The 21342-nt window shown below is 30.6% G+C and overlaps 2 protein-coding genes across 4 annotated transcripts; one reads left to right on the top strand and one right to left on the bottom strand.

The window, feature by feature from the left end:
• Positions 1-4512: 4512 nt before the first annotated feature.
• LOC100792190 (uncharacterized) lies at positions 4513-8137 on the top strand. 2 transcript variants are annotated; one of them, XM_006594019.4, is made up of 6 exons: positions 4513-4896; positions 5036-5139; positions 6084-7271; positions 7353-7421; positions 7505-7703; positions 7814-8137. In XM_006594019.4, the coding sequence occupies exons 2-6, from the start codon at positions 5137-5139 to the stop codon at positions 7867-7869; spliced, it is 1515 nt and encodes a 504-aa protein (XP_006594082.1). In that variant the 5' UTR covers positions 4513-4896; positions 5036-5136; the 3' UTR covers positions 7870-8137. The 2 variants fall into 2 exon arrangements, with proteins under 2 accessions (XP_006594082.1, XP_006594083.1); XM_006594020.4 differs by having other exon boundaries at positions 4529-4896; positions 7356-7421.
• A 137-nt stretch (positions 8138-8274) lies between these two features.
• On the bottom strand, positions 8275-12058 carry LOC100811147 (WAT1-related protein At2g37460). Of its 2 annotated transcripts, none has more exons than XM_003542421.5 (7): positions 11797-12058; positions 11611-11673; positions 11392-11508; positions 10843-11074; positions 10145-10306; positions 9120-9271; positions 8275-8749 (listed from the first exon to the last, which is right to left on the bottom strand). In XM_003542421.5, the coding sequence occupies exons 1-7, from the start codon at positions 11985-11987 to the stop codon at positions 8527-8529; spliced, it is 1140 nt and encodes a 379-aa protein (XP_003542469.1). In that variant the 5' UTR covers positions 11988-12058; the 3' UTR covers positions 8275-8526. The 2 variants fall into 2 exon arrangements, with proteins under 2 accessions (XP_003542469.1, XP_025980822.1); XM_026125037.2 differs by having other exon boundaries at positions 11750-11843.
• Positions 12059-21342: the final 9284 nt, after the last annotated feature.

Here is a 21342-nt window from a genome sequence, read left to right as displayed (position 1 = left end):
CACAATTATAATGAAAGCGAATTAATGATGATAATGACTATAATAGTAATGAAAATAATGATACTGATAATAATAATAATAATAATTATGATGTTCACATAGAATTGTAATGATAGTGATAATAATAATGATAATTATGATAGTTGTGTTATTAAGAATGATAACAACAAAAATTCAACATTTATAATGATCATAATGGTGAAACCAAGAAATTTTGTGATGTGAATTAAGAGTAAATAGAATTTTTTTTTTATCTTGTATTTTTGTAGTCAGGTTTTTCCTTATAAGATAAATTTTCAATTAATATATGATAATAAAAGTTAATTGGATATGATTATCCTATGCTGTTAACTCATCAAATAATAAATAAAAATAGATGATGTATCTTCTCATTGTTACTTTTTTATTACAGGAGTATCGTCATTGTTATTATTCACTATTAAATAAGTTTTACATAATAAATTTTATGTATCCAAAAAGTATTTAAAGTAATATGCTAACTGTTTCACAAGTTATAATTGGTCATGTTTAAAACTGGTACAACTTTAGTTTTACATTATATTAAAATTTTATCTACAAGAGTTAAGTATAGAGGAAGAAGACAACTTTATATACATGACCAATTAAGATTTAAATCTTTATTGAAAGAGACATTTATATTTAGTATTTGACACGAATTGCCTTCAAGACAAAATACTAGTGGGAGAAACTATTAAAACTTTATTGATATTTTGAGATAGGAACTAATCAATAAAGTGCAAGTTCACCTTTCAATAATTTTACCTTTTAAGTATTGAGTTTAAATAACTTTTAATTTTAAATTAGAATGTATATTCGCTTCTAAATTTGCATTTGCATAGCCACGCACTCAAAACCCATCACGCCCAAATGTTAATGTTAGCATTAATTGGCTTTATTAATTCTTAATTGCTACCGAATGTTAGAAATCATTCTTGGGTAAACATGAGAAGGAATTTTAATTGGGCCACACAAGGTCCAAATAAAGGGATTGCTATTAGTCCCATTGATATTGTTTTCGGCCCCTACTAAGGGGATAACAATTTTTTTTCATTTTGAAAATGTCCTTCTCACTTTGAATGTCCAAATTCACACCCTTCTTATCACAACGGAATGTGATTTCGTTGTATAGTATACAATGCAACCATGATTCCGCTGTATTTTTTTAATTGCCTCAGACATCACAACGGAATCATAATTTCGTTGTTATTTTTGTTAGCACCCCCTTATGATTTTGTTGCTTAAGTTTTTGTATCATAACAAAATTATGTTTTACTGTTTTTAAAAAAAAATTGTGTAAAAAAGAAAAAAATACATTTTGTGTTTTATATTAATTGAACACTACATTTGTTTATTGAACACTATTTTTTCTAAGAGGTATTAACTTAACACTGTTTTTCCTAAGATGTATTGATTGGACATTTTTTTAATACACATACCAATTGTATTAAGTATAGACACGATCTAAATCGTCTATATTGTCAAACCAAAGCCATTGTGTTCTCCTCTACCCTGAAAACCTCTACCTCTAAAGCCACTTATGTCTGAGCCACCTCTGTATTTCCCATCACCTACTCCATCGGAATTTTCATTTGAACCTTTATTTACACCATCATTACTTGAGGCATTTGTTGTGTTCCAACTACTATTGCTTATCCAAGTGGTGTTTTGATTAGCATCACCAAATCCATAATTTCAATTACTTTTCTTGCCCCAATTAGAATCTTTATTTCCAGGATCCCCAAAACTCCAGTTAGAGTTTTTGTTTTCATTCCCAACACTCCAAGAGGATTTGTTAGAGTTCCAATTGCTATTGCTTGGATTAGAAGCATGGTTACCATTGTTCCTAGAGTTCCAATTGCTTTCCTTGCCCTGATATTCACCATATTACTGAAAACATGAAGAGTGTACATGTTGTTGTGTATTGTGATGGTGACGTGATTTCATCATTTGAAGGGGAATGGGTATTATTTGAATGTCATAGTGGTTCTAAAGTCATTAGAATAAGTGAGGATATGTGATGCTTTAAAGAAAACAATTACGAACGCCATCGGAGGTAACAAAATTTTGCTTGACCTGTTTATATAGGTGATGGTTGTGTTGAATATGAGTGTATGAAGCTTACACGCGACGATGATGTGAGAAAAATATTTTTCATCTTTTCAGAATGTTGTAGCAAATGTCTAATTGATCTGTATACAACTTTTGGCTGATCTCTACATGAAGTCCTTGCCTTGTTGTGCAAACCAAGGAAATCCATATGTGCTAATGAGCACCTAAGCATCATGGCTCACAAGCTCCACCTTTGGTCGCTCTTGACAGATCTAGATGTGTCCAACACAATGGTCCCTATATGTTGTTGAAGAAAGGACAAATCAACTAGACCTCCTCCAAATAGAGGTCCAATGATCCTACCAGCAAGTGGCCCTGGTTGTGGTTGTGGCTCTAGCTCTGCTTGTTGTTGCCAACGCTTGTCATCACAACACCGGTGCGCCAACGCTTTCACTCCATGATGTCTCTCTACAACATTTATCCCTTGTTGCGATGGGTCTTCATGGGAGGGGTTACATCCAACAACATATGATGTTTGATTTATGCAAGCCATCTGAAAAAAATGAAAAAAAAATAAGTCATCATAATAAACATTTATTTAACTAAGAGAATAAAATTAAAAAAACATTATATTTGTCTAAAAGTAATAAAAAAAATAAAACACACAATGGAATCACAATTTCATTGTGTTTCACCAGAATGCACAATGGAATTGTGATTCTATTGTGTCTCCAATGAAACACAACAAAATCGTGATTCCTCCAAATCCAAAAAAAATATAACGAAACCATGATTTTATGTAGCTATATCTACAATGGAATTGTGATTCCTTAAAATCGTTGATTTGCGAAAATAAAATAAAAAAAAGTGCCTTAAAGGAATTATAAAAAAATAGGTAGAAGGGTCGGGCGTGGTTAGGAGGTGAAGGAGGTTGGTTGGGAAGGAGAGAAGTTAGAGAAGGGAAGAAGAGGTTGGAAGGAGAAGGGTTGGGGAATAGAGAAGAGGAAGAGTGCAGAGGGAGTAGGGTGGAATAGGGGGTGGAGTAGAAGGAAGAGGGAGGGGTAAGGAATTTGAAATGGGGGTAGAAGGGTTTTTTCCCCTTTTGGTAGGGGCCAAGAACAATTCTGGTAGGGACCAATAGTAGTCCCTCCAAACAAATTAACATAGAGGCCCGACGCTTGCGGGTTACGTTCACTTTGAAACCAACCAACTTTACTAATGACATTACCCACATAGGTCGTGTTTTGCATTTTTCTGAAATTGTCTTACCCACGAAAATATGATTTTGTTACAAACAAATATAATGGAATTTTGTTTTTGTTGCGCATACGGGGGTAAAAAAATGAAACAACAGAAAATATGATTTTATTGTACACTATATAGCAATGAAATCATATTTTCATCGTTGAACAACAACCATCCCACAACCATTCTAGCACCACCATCCCAAAACCCATTGACAACAACACAAACAACAACAACACATGGTGCTGCCCTCACCTAGGTTACCGTTGAGACGTGCGCCACCATCCCAGCATTGCGCTGCCATCACAACACCACCGCATAGCCAAACAACATCATTGCATAGTAAAACAACAACCCTACACCAACAGATATGCACACCACTATTAGCACCATCGTGTCACCCTGCCGCTAGTGCACCACCACCACCATCACCGCACCACTGTTTGAATGCCACGCACTGCGACCACACCCAGATCTGACTAGATCCACCCCAATCTCACCATTGAGTCATTGACCATATGTTCCACAAATCACAACACTCTTATTTGTTTGAACAATTAAATAATTTTGTCATTTATTGATAGAATAATATTTAGAAGTTCAAAATGAATTTTATAATTTGTTAAAAATGCACTTTTAGTTATTTATGTTTTCAAATATCTTTAATTTGATCTCTTATTTTTTTAAAATGTTAACTTAATAGTTTATCTTTTAAAATAGTTAAAATGCTCATTTCAAAATGTTGTAATTATTGTTTTAAATTTTCGGATATAATTTTGAACTTTAATGTTATCATGTGAAACTTAGTCTATTAATTTTATTTACATAAAAATATAAAAGTCAACCGCTCAAAAATACTCATAAACATAATAAAAATTTCAACAAAAATCAATCTAATGAGTAGTAAAAAGAAATTTTAATCTAATATCATTTTTTTTCTTATGAGAATCATTTTTCATACTATTTTTGTTATATTTATGGTCATTACCGGTTCAAACATAAAAATGTAAGTAAATTTAATGATACATATGTCACATCTTGTTAGTAAAAAAAATCAAAATTATATTCCAAAATTAATAACTCTTGTTATTTCAAAATGATCCATTTTACTAAAAAAAAATAAGATACTAAAGGGAACATAATTAAATGAGAGTCTCTAATATTTATTCTTTTTGAATTAACTCAAATAGTTCTGGTATCTTTTTTTTCCCCTCAAAATAAAACTGAAACAATAGAATAGAGTCATAGACACCGTTATAGAGAGTCACTGAGGTGAGGTGAGGCAGCCGGCGTATGTATGATGAACCTCAGACGCACAAAACTCGATGATGCCACGTGTACGGAAAAGATGTGATGTGACGATGCGATCGTGCGGAGCACCATCGTTTAACTTTTCCGACAAGCACAAAATCCTCAAAAATCTTTCTACCGATCTTACCGTGTTCCTCCGCATGATTCACAAAACCTGCTCCATCAAACGTAGGTTCACGGCAACGCATTCCCACTGAGTCACTCACTAGGTTACGAATCAAAACCGATGCTAATGTTGTTCCTTTTTCCGCTTCCTCGTCTCAGTAACATGTAAGTTCTATTTTTTGTTGACCCGAATTTTATCAACTTTTGGAGCCACCCAAGATGCGGTTTTTACCATTGCATGTTCCATTTTCGAGTAAAGTAACGGTTTTTAGTTTAAGTTGGTTTTGGGGGTGCTCATTGGCAGGTAAATTTATCGAGCAAGCACTGATTATTGGGAAGTTCCATCGAAAAGACCAACATTGCTTTGATTCTCTCAGTAACGAGGAGTTTGCAGTGAAGAGGGAAATGGTATGTTTCTCTTGATTGCATGGAATTTTTGTTTGCTGCTGCATATGCTTTTGTGGTCCATTTTTTTTAATGACAACCGAAATTTTGTGTGGTGCTAGTAGGTACAAAGATTTAGCATTAAATTTTTGTTTTTATTTCCATTATTAACCTGAGTAAAAAGTGTCCAAGGTCTAGTAAGGAAAGTGTGTGTAATGGTTAGGAAGTTTACCATTATGTTCTAGTTACAAATACTATGCTAAAGGAGTTAATTATATATTTTTGTTGCATGATTCACTAAACATTAATCACCAAGTCACTGTAGTGGAAGATCTCTATATTTTTTGATAGAAAAATTTTAACTATGATGATTCTGCCTTCTTTTGTTTTTAATTACATGCATTTTTTTTTATCTTTAGCCAATGTTATGCTCTACTGCAAATTTTTACATAGCTGGCCCCGTGCCAGGATAAAAGAGGGTGGTGCGAAGCAGTTTTCAGCTAACCTAAAACTTACTCAGTATTAATGTTTTTTTTTTTTGTAATTTCATTTGTTAGTGGCAATTAGCTATATGTGGAATTTGTGATAAAATTTATGGCTACTTGATTAGGAAATTTGGTTTAAGTAATTTCATATTCATTGCATGTTAATCTCAAGCTACATGAGAGTGTTTTCGTGTGATCAGTTCATGCAAAGACGTTTTGGGTTCAGATCTATTGCCTGTAGTCATAATTTAGGAGGTTCTTAGAATATGTGATTTAGATTGTAGAGATTTAAGAGAAGGAAGTGTTTTGTTTTTTCATGGTACTTATTCTTATTGGCACTGGTATTTGTGAATGTTTTTCCCTATTGGTGATAAGATGCATGCTAAAGTTTGTTCCATCTATAGTTCAGATTTAGCGGCAAGTTTTTTTTTTCATTGAAATTCTTTAGTAGGGGCATCTTTCTAAAGAGTTTTTTTGTGACAGTCTTTCCACAATCAAGCATTTTGGATGGGGAAGAGTCCTGGGGGGTTGAATGACGGTGACATGACAAATGACAATTCTTCTAGAATAGAGTCCAAGCGTGCTCATCAGTGGTTCATGGATGACCCTGAAGTGGATATGTTTCCCAATAAGAAACAAGCCGTAGAGGCTCCAAACAATTTGTTATCTGGAATGCTCAACTCCAATATTTCTTCATGGGGAAATTCCTCAGGATTTCACTCTTTAAATGGTCATTTTACTGAACAGTTATTTGCCCCAGATGCAGTAACTATGGGTTTTGAAGACACAAACACCCCCTCTGTTAGCATAGATGATAAGTTGAGTGTGGAAAGAAAGGATAACATGGATCCCTTTGGGAGTGAGTCCTCATTTGGTTTATCCATCTCAACTGCATTAGAAGATCCTCATTTAGTTTTTAATTATGATGGAACTAGAAAAGTCAAAGTTAATGAGGTGAGGGAATCTGAGAATGCCATGCCTGTTGCTACAAATAATCCCTATGAAAGAGGTGTTAGTGACAGTGTCTCAAATCCTTGTCTATACAAGGAGGATGATAATTCCATATCAACAAGTCTCGCCTACAATGAAGAGGTTGCGAATATAATAACAATGGATGGCACATATGACAGGACAGATAACAATTTTACATCAATTATTCAATCCTATAACAAGGGAAATGACAGCTTATCTATACATCCAACGTTCAATGAAATGGATTTGGGTTTCAGTAAGGTAGATAGTAATGTAACATCTATTGCTCAAGGTTACAACAAGGCCTATAACAATTCCGTGTTAACTAACCACTTATACAGTAAGGTTGACAATGACACTTTATCATTGCATCACACCTACCACAAGCAGGGAAATGATGTGCCATTTGTTTCACATTCCTATAATAATGGAGAGAGCACTATCATATCCTTTGGTGGCTGTGATGATGATGCAACTCCCACTCACTTATTCATTTCTGACTATGAGAGCATCTATCATTTACTTCCAAGTACAGCTCAGACATCTGAACCTGAGACTGAAAATGTTCCCAAGACAAAAGGGGAGATAAAAATGTGTAGAAAAGCTACTTCAAACAACTTCCCTTCAAACGTCAGAAGTTTGCTATCCACTGGTATGCTGGATGGTCTCTCAGTAAAGTACAAGGCGTGGTCACGGGAGGTAAAATTTAGTATTAATGAGTTCATCTTTCACAGTAGCTTATCTTTCATCACATGTCTGTGTACTTCCTATGATTGTTAGAAGGAACTTCGAGGTGTTATAAAAGGTGCTGGCTATTTGTGCAGTTGTCACTCATGTAATTTTTCCAAGGTAAAGTTTCTTCAATCCTTATCATAAAGGAGAATCCTTTTTGAGCCAAACTGCTACCTTTGACTAATATTACATTTGTTCAGGTTATTAATGCATTTGAATTTGAGCGACATGCTGGTTGCAAGACAAAACACCCCAATAATCACATTTACTTTGATAATGGGAAAACTATATATGGGGTTGTACAAGAGCTCAGGAGCACTCCACAGAGCATGTTGTTTGAAGTTATTCAGACTATAACTGGTTCACCTATCGATCAGAAATCCTTCTGCATTTGGAAAGGTAATATATCTTGTTCTGTTAGTGCTGTATTTCCTGGTTTTGTCTTAATATCTTTATGTTGACACTAGATGCTCCTTCTCACATTTGGACTCTCTCTTCCTCCTCTACAGAATCTTTTTTGCCTACAGCAGGGAACTCCAGCGCATATGGGCAAAACAAGAAGTAAAACAATTGTTATAAAGGAGCAATTTTGAGTTACAAGATAGGACAATCTTTGTTGGTTTCATAGGAGTAATGTTTTGATACACCTTTTGCTGACCGATTGTCAATGCATCATAAGTTTTGAACCCTTTACCCATTTGAAGATAAACTCATCTTTGATGAAAATAGTAGGGAACTCTCCAAACAAAATGGAAATATGTATTGCAAATTGGATCTATCATGGTAGCATATAGTTGATAAATTTCAAGAAGGGAAATTGATTTTGTTGTCAAGGTCTGTAGTCTTATTAATACTCTATTATTACCATTTTCTTTTGTTGTTGTATGTGGACCATATCTCAAATCGAAATATCGTATAATTAGATACACTTGCAAATTCCTGGTATCATCTGTAGGCTGACAAAAGGAAGTTTGATAGGTACCTTTGTCTTTTATTGCTGCTGTTACACCTTGACATTTAGTTATATGCAACATCATAATCTATTTTCAAAGTTTCACTACTATTTTTTAGTTATCTACCTGCCTTGTTGAGATAACTTACAACACGTTAAAAATCTATGCTCTCGTAAATCGTAATTGAAAGATTAAACAACTAGGAACACTGGCATAGCTGGAATGTCCTAGAATAGTTGAATTTTAGATAGTAAATGGTAAAGCTTTCCTCACACTAGTTCTTCATTTCTAGTGATTCCATTTCCAAAATTGTTGACGTTGATGACTTCGTGAGTGCAATTGTAATTCTCCTTCTTAGCATTGTCCTCATTTACTATTTGTTTTGCCGGTAATGTGGGCTCTTGAGTATTTGGGTTTGGTGGGCTATAATCTTTGCTTTTCCCCCACACCACAACGTATAGGCCCAAACAAATAATAACGGCACCGATCATTCTGCAACATTCAGATTCCATTAAGGTTTTGGTTAATTTCATATGTATGGAAAAAATCCGACTTAAATACCTTGGAATTTATTTTTGTTTTTAATTTTTGTCATTGTAAAATTTTTTTTTTATTGTTTTTAATTTTAAAGTTATGTTTATTTTGCTTTTTGTCCTAATAAAGCTTTAGATAACATTTTTTCATTGTTCAAACTTCAAAGTGTTATCTAAAGTACTTTAAAAATAAATAAAAAATATAATTTGCAATAACTAAAAATAAACAGATAATTTTGTAAGGAAAAAAACAAAAATAAATAAATTATAAGAATTAAAAAATATTTAAACCCAGAAAAACATCATAGGACTAAAATTTTGATAATTACCTTCCAAGAAACACTTGTTCGGCCAGAATAAAGTAGCTCATGACAGCCACGATTACCATGCAGAGGGGACTAAAAGCTGTTACGAAGACTGGGCCTCTAGTTTTCATCACTACTCCTTGCAAGTAATAGCCCATTCCCGAGCACACTATGCCCTGTATGTGAATATTTTCTTAATTAGTTTATTAGAATGAGCATTAGAAATAACTGGTATGCGTGATGACTCTTGGAAGAAAAATAAATAATTTTCTCTTTATTATTTTGTATGAATATGAAAAGAAAAGGGAGAGAAAGAAAAAAGGGGGGGGGGGGGGGGGGGGAAGAGAGGTTAATTTTATCTTTTATCTTTTCTCTTGATTGATTAGAGGGAAAAGGTGAGAAGAAAAAAAATGTAGTTATATTAAATGAGGTTTTTTTTATCTTTTTAATATAATGGTGGGTAGGTGATTAGATGGATAGACTTTTTCTTTCAATAATTTTTTCTCTTTTTCTTCCAAAGGAGAGAAAACTCCTAATTTAGTATTGTTTTCTAATTACAGTTGAACTTTCACCTTGAAAGCCTGACTTTAAATGCTAATTTTTTTTCATATTGAAGAAACTCTAATTTTAGTTATAAATAAAAGAACGCTCAAAATATCTAAAGAACTGTATTTATTGTTTGTCCTTTCTTAATATCAATAGTAGCTCGAGAAAATAGGCTTTGGATGCCAACGACTTTACTCGAATGTTCAACATAAACGAAATGAACCACACAATTTTTTTCATTAAGTTATTTATCACAATTTTTTCTTAACTTTTCTACTTTATTTATTTTTTCTTTTTTTTAATCCATCTTGCATCCACAAGAGTACGTGGGGAAAAAAAAGCACTATTAATGATAAAAAAAAAAATAGAACGAGTGGATTTAGCCAACCCAACAAGGCAACTTGGTGATGTTTTCCATATTTGTATTATTAATTTTCCATGCAACATGTTGCATATAACGTGGTTTTCTTATATTTTTGAGTAGTTAGGTTAGAGGGGCTTACAGTGTAGACTGCACATAGCAGTTTCATGTCCAATTTTAGAGACCAAACTGAAGGGTTGCCCCTTTCCATAATCAAAGCCACTGCGGCACCTTCAATTGTGCCCATTAAGCATATCCACGCAGAAAGAGAGAGTTCAGCAGGGTAGGTTTTAAGCGTAATAGCCTACACAAACAGATGATGCTGTGTTAGAACTCTATCTATTAAAATTATATATATTTAGCAGAATTCTATATTATTCCATTAATTTTTCTTTTCTCGACCTTTTAGCAATTTTATTTTAGTGCATAATTCATATATGACAAACACCTATTCATTTACTTTTTAGCTCAGCGTATCATCGATCTAATATATAAATTTATTTTTTTTTCTCCTCATCTGTCTTTCTTTCATTCTCTTTCTCAAAGTGTCAAATAGCATTAGATCATTACATGTTCATGCTTCTTTGTTCTTAATTATATGCGGTTTTCTATTAGAGAAAAATTAATTAAATACAAAATATAAGAATTAGTAAGCAAGTAGTTCATATTTTTTTATAAAATTAAATATTAACTATACTTTTTAATTCTTGTGCCTACAACCTCAGACAACATACGAAGGAAAAGAAAGAAAGGATCGAGTGTCCTTATTATTATAATTTTTTGGTCATTCTTCTATATGATTATTATTGAATAATTAATTAGCTAGAATACTCCACTCACTTGTAGGATCACGAAACAAGCCCAACTAAAGCATCCAATTGTGATCATTATGAATCCGGTTATTGTATGCTGCATACTTGTCCCATTGTGCTGGCCGTGATCATTGCTTCTGTGTGACCCTAAAAGTACGGGACCTTTCAGCAGTGTCATAACCATGGCACCCGAAACAGTTGCTAGAGTTCCTACCACCTTTGCTTGGCTCCTTATACTTTTTATTTTTATCTTCTCAAGCCTGATCAGAAACAGAGAAATCGCCTAACCTTATCAAAAACAATGAAAAATTAACTGCTATATATTAGGTAATAAGTTTGTTAATAATTTTTATGTCATATTAAAAATGAATTTTGATTGGTTGATAATATAAAAATATTTACACTTATATATGTCTATAGTGGTCATTTTTGTTAGCTTAATTAGTAATCTGTATAAGAATCTCTATCTTTCAGCAAGTTGCCAAGCAAGCAAGAACAAAACGGCAAAACCTTAGACCATATTTGAAAAAAAAAATTAACTGGTGGAGCAAAAACAATTAATGTTAGTTAGAATTACCTAAGAATGCATGCGAAGATAAAGGTAATGGCAGGAAGCATATTGGTCGTGGCAACGGCAAAGGTTGCTGTTGTGTACTTCATCCCCAAAAAATACAAATTCTGGTCAATAACTGGCCTGTCACAAAGAAATATAAATCAACATCAAAGTTAAGTGATTATTTATTTTTCCATTAAAAAAAAAGTTAATGTGTCTATAGCAATGCAGAAAATTAATTACTCTAGCAAGCTGAGCACCGCTATCTTCATGAAAATTGATAATGTCATCTTTGGCCTTACTTTCCTGTTAAAAGATCAATGCAAAAATTACTTAAATTTTATATTGACACACAAAAATATGAGTAGTGTTAGAAACGTACACTAACACACTCCTTCAAGCACACGTAGAGGAATAAGGGTTAATTACTTGTCAAAAAACCATGCCAAAGGGGCCATAACAAAGAATGCAACAGCATGACGATAAACGACAAACACATAGTTGCTCATCCCTTTGTTCATTGCAGCCTTGGATAGAACATCCATAGCTGCATATCCAAACTGCATTGATACCACAGCTGCTAAAGGCTTCACTCTTTCGAACCAATTTTGTGTCTCCATCTCTTGTTAGAGCTCCTCCAACAACCTTAACCACTAATTTAATTTGTTGAGCCTCAAGAATGAAATGATACAACGTAGAATCATCGTATTTATATGGATATATTGAAAATTATTTGCCCCTTTTTGCCCTTCCAATTGATAAATGACACGTCACTATAAAATTCCCATAAGAGGGTATGTAAATCTGTTGTTGCTTTTTAAATCAGTTGCGTCCACTAGGCATACATATTACATAGGAACTCCGTTATTTCACGCAAATAAATAGAGTTAAAACGTATAAGTACTGGTTTATTATTAAGAGACCCTCAAACAATCCTTGAATCAAAAGTTTTGAATTTTTACTTCTCTCAAAATCTGTATGAGAATGTGTGTCCATTCAACCTAAGATTAAATCAAATACACCCTTAAATCATCTGTGTAACCCATGTATCCAGAGAATTCTTTAAAACTTTTGTCTTCTTTCAATTATTATTGCCTTTAAAATAATTAAATGTTTACTGATTGACTTCAATTCACCAAAAAAAAAAAATGTTTACTGATTGTAAAGTAGCTTTTATCGATCGTTCATGGTTCTGCTTTACCATTTCTTTTTATTATTATTATTGATTTTTGTTATTGGCTTTTGGCATTCTGCATGTAAAATATTTGTATAAAAGAACATTTTTGTGTCTTATTTCTCTAATAAAAAATGTCAGCTCAACATAAAATGGAATAGATTTCTAATTGAGAAATTGTATTTATGTAAGAATGTTGTACAAAAAGTTATACTACAATACAAAGAGAGATAGAAAGAGAAGAGAAAATTCATGAGATAAGATAATTAGTTTATATGATGGTGAGAAAGAGAGAAAACATATTATTGATTGTTATAAAAAAATGTTTGCATGATTTTGTTATAGGATAATATAACTATTTGTAATTTTCTGTCCTCCCATGAGGTGAGGAAAAACAATATGCCAAAGATGTTTTTAGATGAAGCTCTGGTTCATGGTTTAAATTTCCAAAAAAAATAAATTATTGAAGGCCAATCGAATTAGCTAGTCCACAATCGAAGTTGACAGATGAGGGATGATTTACGCAAGTGTGAATGATCATCATATCCTGTTATTAGTCTTGCTTTATACACTATGAACAAAAGATTTGGTCTCAAAGTGTGGTAATTACTAATTAGCTAGCACTTAATTAGTCCACTATATGTAGTTAGTGGCTAAAGTTGTTTCCTCCTTTTGTGCTTTCAGTATGTGTAGGCACTAGCATGGTCGTTTGGATACTCCACCTCCTGCTGGAACCCCATTCACTACTCCATTTATTAATTTTTCATATAATAAGTGGATTTATGACCCCACTAACTGTTAAAAAACAATGACTGCATCTACTAATTGTGTGTTTATAGGGCGCCCCCCTTCTGAAGCATTGGTGGGCTAATGTGCCTATGAATGGAGTCTTACTCAATGCGGGTCCGGCAGCAACAGTTATCACCACCGCCAAATCACATAGTAGGAACGAAACATACAAGAAACCAATGGTCGGAAGGAAAGGGAAAGGAGGATTATATATATAAGATATTTTTTATACTAAAATTATATCCAAGATATTGAGGAACAAGATTTGTTAATATTAACACATTTAACGACTAAAACTACTATTTTAAACGGCATTTACCTATAAATAAAACAGAAAAAGGATATAAAAAAAAAAAAAAAAAACCTTCTCTTTTCAATTGTAAAGTTGCTTTTATCGTTCATGATTTTACATACATACATATATATATGAAAGCACATAGAAATACAAGAAAATGGAAGTTGAGTTGTGTTTCCAGTATGAAGATCCAATTCGATCAGTCTCAATTTAATAAGTTGGTTTGGGTCAAATTTGTTAAAGTCTATGGAAGTTGGGTCCCATTTATTTTTTTAAACACAACTCATATTTACTTATGTTGCTAGCTTTATTTTCATGACCATTGCTATTTTAGCCTGTATTGTACAATATAGATATTTATTTTTATATAATTAAAATTTATAATAAATAAATATAATTTTTTTATAAGTCAATTTTTTTAATTGAAACTAAAATGCTTGAATTTGACAAAAGTGATACCCAATTCAAGATTAGGCAATACAAAGAGCAATACTTCCAATGACAGAGTGCCACTATCATTGAGCATCCATCTAACCTAGCTATATCTACGAAACACCCAGTGTCCTCCCAACTCTATTATATTTACAAATCAAACGTGGTTGATTTCCACAGCCTAATGCTTGCTACCTCAAATATGGTTAGCATTGACTACATATGTGATTGATGTCATTAATGGATTTTATATTTACAAGTTAGGCCCACACCTAATTAAGACATTGGCTATATATGTGGTTGATTTCATTCGTATTTTTTATGGAAAAAAAATTATACACTAACATTGTAAAAAAATTTACATGATCATTCCTATATTGATTCTTCATGAGAAAAAAAGTTATATACTAGCAATGTAAAAAATTTTACATAGTCATATTATAAAAACTTATCTTGTATGATAAATTTGTAAAATTTTAAAATAATTATCTTAAAATAATTCAAACGATAATATATGATTCGATGACAATGTAATATTATTTTACATTCTCAGTATATATAGATATTAAACTCAGTATTTATATGTTAAGTTCATTCTCCTTAAATACATGTTTTTTTTACTATGTAACATAATTTAATTTAATAAGGAAATGTATGTTTTCTTCAAAATGTGTCCAATTAATTTTGATTACATGGTCATCTTATAACAATCTGTCATGTATGATAAGTTTATTAATTTTTAAAATAATTATCTTAAAGTAATTTAAAATTTATAATTAGATGATAATGTAAAACTATTTTACACTATTAATACATAGGCATTAAACTCATTATTTATATGTAATTTAGTTTAATAAGGAAATGTATGTTTTCTTCAAAATGTGCCCAATTAATTGTGGCTACATAGTCATTCTATAACAACTCATCTTATATAATAAGATTGTTGACTTTTAAAATAATTATTTTAAAATAATTTAAATAATAATTTATGATTGAATGATAATATAATATTATTTTATAATATTAGTGTATAGATATTAAACTCATTATTTATATATTAAGTTCAATGTCTTTAAATACGTACATTTTTACTATGTTACATAATTTAATTTAATAAGAAAATGTATGCTTTTGTGATTACATATGTGGTCAATTTAATTCATTGATTTGTTGATCTTAAGGTTAATTGTAAGCCCTCAAATATGGTTAATATTGACTAAATATGTGGATGATGTCATTAATAAATTTGTTATTTACAAGTTAGGTTCAAAATAGTTACATAGTACAAATACTTTAAACATGGAACAATATGAAATTAAGAAGCTTTTTTTATTAATTCTTTAATAAAATAATAAGAAAAAAGAGTAATTATAAAATGAAACAAGAATTATTCAAAACTCAATCGGGCTCAATTTCGTCCAAACACCATTTAGCATCTGTCTAATAAAACTATTAAAAATTAAGTGTTGTTTTATCTAATCTAATATAAATTAATCGTGCTCAATTGAACATTTTTTATTGGAATTAAAGTTAAATGTTTGACTCGGATTCTCTATATTAAGAGATAAAAGTGCACTATGGATAACCCAAGCATTACTTAAATATACTTATAATATTATAAAATACAATAGATACACTTATTTTATCTAAAATTCGATAATTGTAAAAATTAAACATTTTTTCTTATTTATAAAGTAATGAAATACTATATTCTCTCAATTTTTTTCATTAAAAATCTATACAATTTTCCTCTTAATTTTGTATTACTGTTTTTGTTTTATTAATAAATTTAACTCAATTTTAATAATTTTATAACCTTTGTCTTAAGTGCTAAACAAAATTATACTCCGTAACAGCCTAGGGTTGACTAATAATATGGATTTGGGTAATATGAATGAAGTTTTAACTTGAAACCTCATTATCGACATTGTAAATGAAATAAAAACTACACAAGTATAATTGATAGTTAATAATAATAACAACTACATTTGTTACTTTCCAATAATAATCAAAAGTAGTTTAACAATTGAAGAGTTAATTCTATCTTATACTTTAATTATTGAGCTTTAAACTTTTCTTGTTATTGCTCTTAAAAAAATAGTTAATTATTTTAAATGCACTGTCGTGACGATGGGAGGGGGTGTGCCCATCGAGCTTGCCATTGACCAAAAAGGAATTAGTCTCAATAAAACAAAGGCTGACTCAGAAAAAGGTTTCTTTTCTAAAAGTTGTTGGACATAACAAAACAGAAATTATAACCCAAGCACCGAATATAAGGTTACAAAAAAAAAGTTAGTATCAACATGCACTTACGTGTACTCAATTAACATAGAGGAGAATAGAAGAGAATAAGAAAATGAAAAAGGTTGCTTGGTCTTGCTTTCCCGTGTTAAACCAAGTATATGACATTAATTTCTGTTGTTGAAAGTATTAAAAGTACAGCAGATAAGAAATCCTCATAGTCCAAACAATCAATTATACACAAGCTTGTAACATTAAATAATAAATAGGATAAATAATAATTTTTGTCCCTAAACGTGTAGAATCTGATAAAAATTTATCCCTGCAGGATAACAATTCAAATTTTAGTCCCTGAAAATATAAAATAAATGTAAAAAATCATCTCTTACCATTAATAAAAAAAACCTCGCGACACATTTAGGATGAATTTGTCAACGTTCTACATATTCAAGCATGAATATAATTATTTATCCAAAATATAATTCAATCTTCATCTTCTTTCTTTTTTAATCCTTGTAAGTGTTACAATAAACACTTAAAAAATAAAAAAACAAAATAGGAAAACAAACATAAATTAGAACAAATATAATAATAATATGAATGAAAGTTAAAACAAATATAAATTTGTTTCATCCCTAAATGTGAAATGTAGGTTCTTTCATTAATAGTAATGGACGAAAGTTAATGAATGGATAAATTTGTCACACTTTTTTTATTTTTAAGAACTAAAATTTAAATTTTTATGTATCAAGAACGAATTTGTAAGCATTTTACACATTTAAGAATAAAAATATCTATTTAGCCATAGTAAATACCTCCCTTCGAATTTTAACTTAATTCCCTATAGTAAGTTTAATTTCTCTAGAGAGGGATAAGAACGTACATATTCTAATGGTGTTAATTAATTAAAAGAATGCATTTTGTTCAAGAAAGGACAAATTTACGATGATAAGAATTTGCCAAAAGTATTTTTCGTTCATTGCATGCGGATGAAATTTAATTTCCTAGACATATATATGACATTAATGAGCCATAAGCGCATAGCTAAACGAATGTTTTCTCGTGGTAATTTTTGTTAACGTATTTCCACTTTTTGATTTATGATAAGGATATTCCAGAAAAGTTGGTTGATGCGAACAGACACTTATATAAGATGTTCCTTATTCTTCAGTGTGGCCAGCAAATAACATCAAAGTACAGATCTGGAATTTTTTTCATTTCAACATCTATGTATGTCTAGGTTCTTCTTCCTTTCCACATCAAAAGTATTGATCTAGGATTTCCCCTTACACTGAAAATTACCCAGTGCTTGTGAATTTTCGAGATGCATGAAATTCTGCTTCCAATCCTGTTTTATCGAACTTTTATGATTCTTTTGCAATGCTACATGATTCTCATAAGAAAGTCGGTCAACACAGACATTAGCCAAATGTGTTTCATTTTCGTTTTTAGCACTAAAAGAAGGAACTAATTAAAAACATCTATGACATAACACACCAACAACCAGAGGTTGGCAAAAGATAAATCATAAAACGCATTAATTGGTGGTTTTATTTTATTGAAGGAAAAATTTAAGATAAACTAAGACCTTTTTCTTTTCTGTTTTATTCAAAATTTTAAAATTACTTTCCTTATTGCAAAATAAACTACCTTTAAAACTCTTAAAGTTAGTTATTTTTTTTGGTTTTGTCCCTTTCATTTCTGTTTTTTTAGCTTTGTAGCTTTCATATGGACAAATTAACATGCCTATTTTGCGTAGATGGATGGAACGCAAAGGATAAGAATAGAGAATAGGGGAAAAATGGAATAATTGAATTATGAATTCGGATGATGCAAACCAAATAAGAAAAAGTTCAGAAAACGAGATACCGCATTTTCCTATAAACTTTTTTATCCTGGGGGAATCCTTGAAGAAATGTTCATCATAAAGATATGTCTCTAAAATAATAAGCAACATAAGTATATTTATTCTTAAATTTATAGAAATGATTTCACAATGCACTTCAATTGATCAAATCAATAGTAATGTTGTCTTCTTTTTTATTTTTAAATTTTGTTGTCCTATCATGTTGTTGCTTACTTTATTGTTTTGGGCTTTTTAAAATAGAATATTGCTTTCAACATCGGCAAATATCACACCAAAAGCTCATGTGACTTTCATTGTCATCCCATTAAAATAGCAAGCGATTAACATAATAGCAGCTAGCTAGTCTCAAACTATATATCCTCCATGATATCTTACAGTGAAGATCTTGTTAAGAATGCCATCACCCATCTCGTTATTTATCCAATTTCTCCATTCCTTTTGAATGCTTTCATCCATACTCCTTTTTACCCCTAATCTTAAGAGAGCTCATTCTAATACGTTCAGAAGTTATATACGGTGGATTTTTAAGCTCAAAGAACACTTATGTAAAAAACTTATATTTACCTCATAAAAAAACTAAATAGAACTTCAAATCTATAACATGTGAGATACAAGGTAATTAAGACTTTATTTCATTCAACTAACCCCGGCCCTTAAGCTTGAAGCTTGATTCAAAAAGGTTGAAGCTAAACACAATTATGAATATTAGATACATTGGGTTATGTTTAATCAGCAAAACACAAGTATCATGTAGTCTTTCCATCCTAAAATAAGTGTTGTTTTTATATTATTTTACACATCAAGAAAAGTTAATAAATCGATAAAAGAGAATAATAATTTTATAAAATTAATCTTATTAAATAGATGAAACAGAATAATATTAATATTAGATTCGAAAATTAAAGTGATATTTATTCTATGTATTGGTGAAAAAAAGTAATTAATATTGCAATAAAAAGTCAAATGCGATACTTATTTTAGAACAATTTTTTTTTTCAAATGCTACACTTATTTTGGGAGGGGAGAGTATACATTAAAAGGTGTTGCTAACTAGTGTCCTAAAGACATTGGTTAAGAAATTAAAATGAAAAAGTATTTATTGTGAAAATTAGATAAAAATGCAAAAAAAAAATCATAAACAATATAATTTTGCACATCCCAATAAAAATATTTCTCTTTTTAATTCCTTAACTAATCTATTTAGGGACAATAGTTAACATTTACCTATATTAAAATACTTTAATTCTTATACAAAAGATCTAATAATAATGTGTTTGGGTACTCCTTTAACAAAGGAAACACATTTTCCTAGACAACATAGAAACAACACATTTATTGCTTTTAAAAAAGCATTAGTTACTTTTGAAAAAAACGGTAACCTAAATGTGATGTTATTGGTTACTAGTAATTCAACCATATATTTTTTTGTCTCAAATATAAGGCGGGGGGGAACATTTTTTTTAGTCTCAAATATTAAAAAAATTCAACTAATTTTAACTTATTAAATACTACTATTTCTAATATGCCTTTCACTTAATTTTGAATTTTAATTGAGATTTTAGTTACAATAAATAATAAATTGCGAAAATTTTAGTTTTTAATTAAGATTGTTACAATTAAATGTAGTTAATTAATTTTTTTTAGTTAGTGTGAATTAATTTTTTTCTTCTTATATTTAAGACTTAAGGAAGAAACAAAGGATTTAAAGATCATTAATCTGATGTGCATATTAAATACCATTCTTAAATAGTGATATTGGTATGAATATAAATACAATGATAAATTAAATATGATTCTTTTACAAAAACTAAGATTGAAGTAGGATAATATATTAAGTACAATATATTTATATTTTATTAATTTGTTTTGCATCATTATTTATTTTTCTTAATATAAATGATATTTATATTTATTTGCACGCCATTACTAATCTATAATTTCTTACAAAACTTAAGGGAAAAAGCTTGATTATAAATAAATATAAATAAAGGTAGTCATATTACACATGTATCATATCTGATATATGACTGTGAGAGAGTTTAACTCAATTAATTAAACGGAATATCTAAATTATTATAAATTTTTCAATAGTAATGAATCTCTAAACTGTTTAAAAGTGGACAAATACATCCCTTTATTTTAATAAATTCATGTTATTTTCTTAAAATTTTATATTTTGTATTTCTAATTTTATGTGTTTTAACCCTGACTTATTCTCATTGGAAAGCATAGTAATGTTTTATATTACAATAAGTCAGAAGGTGAGTTAATTTTCCATCTAGTTATGAGTCATGTATAGCATTGTAATTTATTTATTTTTACATAGCAGTGTAATTATTCATCCGAAAGTTTTATATTATAGCATTGTAATGTTTTTTCTTTTATGTGTTTGATAGCAATGTAATGCTTGATCATTGGTGACAGAGGGTTAGTTAATTTTCTATCTAGTTATGAGTCATGTAAAATTTTATGTGCTTCCACTTTCTTGTTTTTGGAATATAACGTTGTTCTCGCAGTCAATGTTGCGTTCTCCCTGGCGGCCAGATATGAGTGTTTTTTTCTTGGTAATTTCTTCCTGCACCCCCAAACTTTCTAATATTCTCAAACTATCCTTTTCTTATTATAACTTCTTTCATTTATTTTTTTTCAAACATTTATCTTTATCGATGGGCTAATCCATAGGTTACATTTTTTATAGGCTTCTCGATTCGTTGTTCTAGAAATAACGTAGCATTATTCCAGAATCAATAATCCATAAAACATGTTTTTAAAATTACTCATTCTGTTGTTTGTAAAAAAAAAAAAAGGAATTACTCATTCTGGAATAATGCTATGATATTTTTGGAACAACAAATCCAAAAGTTATCTAACATTGTTATAGATTGAATATTCCAGAAAACTACATGGATTCTGGATTACTTAATTCGGAACCAATGCTTTCAGATTTACTATTCTAGAACTTTGTTAGCCCATACGTAAAAGGATTTAGGCACGACTTCATGATGGCCTTTTCTCATTACAAATTCGTTTACACCTCAAACATGGTGGCACAATGGAGGTTTGGAGACATTAGAAAGGGATGGCGGTGGAGGTTCAAAGAAGAATGCATCCCGGCTAGCGACGATAACGTTGAGTCTCAACGGTAATGAGGAGTTTTAAATCTAAACGTGACGGTCA

This window comes from Glycine max, chromosome 13 (assembly GCF_000004515.6).
Source record: "Glycine max cultivar Williams 82 chromosome 13, Glycine_max_v4.0, whole genome shotgun sequence".
In the NCBI taxonomy this organism is placed as follows: domain Eukaryota; kingdom Viridiplantae; phylum Streptophyta; class Magnoliopsida; order Fabales; family Fabaceae; genus Glycine; species Glycine max.
This window is presented reverse-complemented; position numbering and strand designations above follow the sequence as displayed.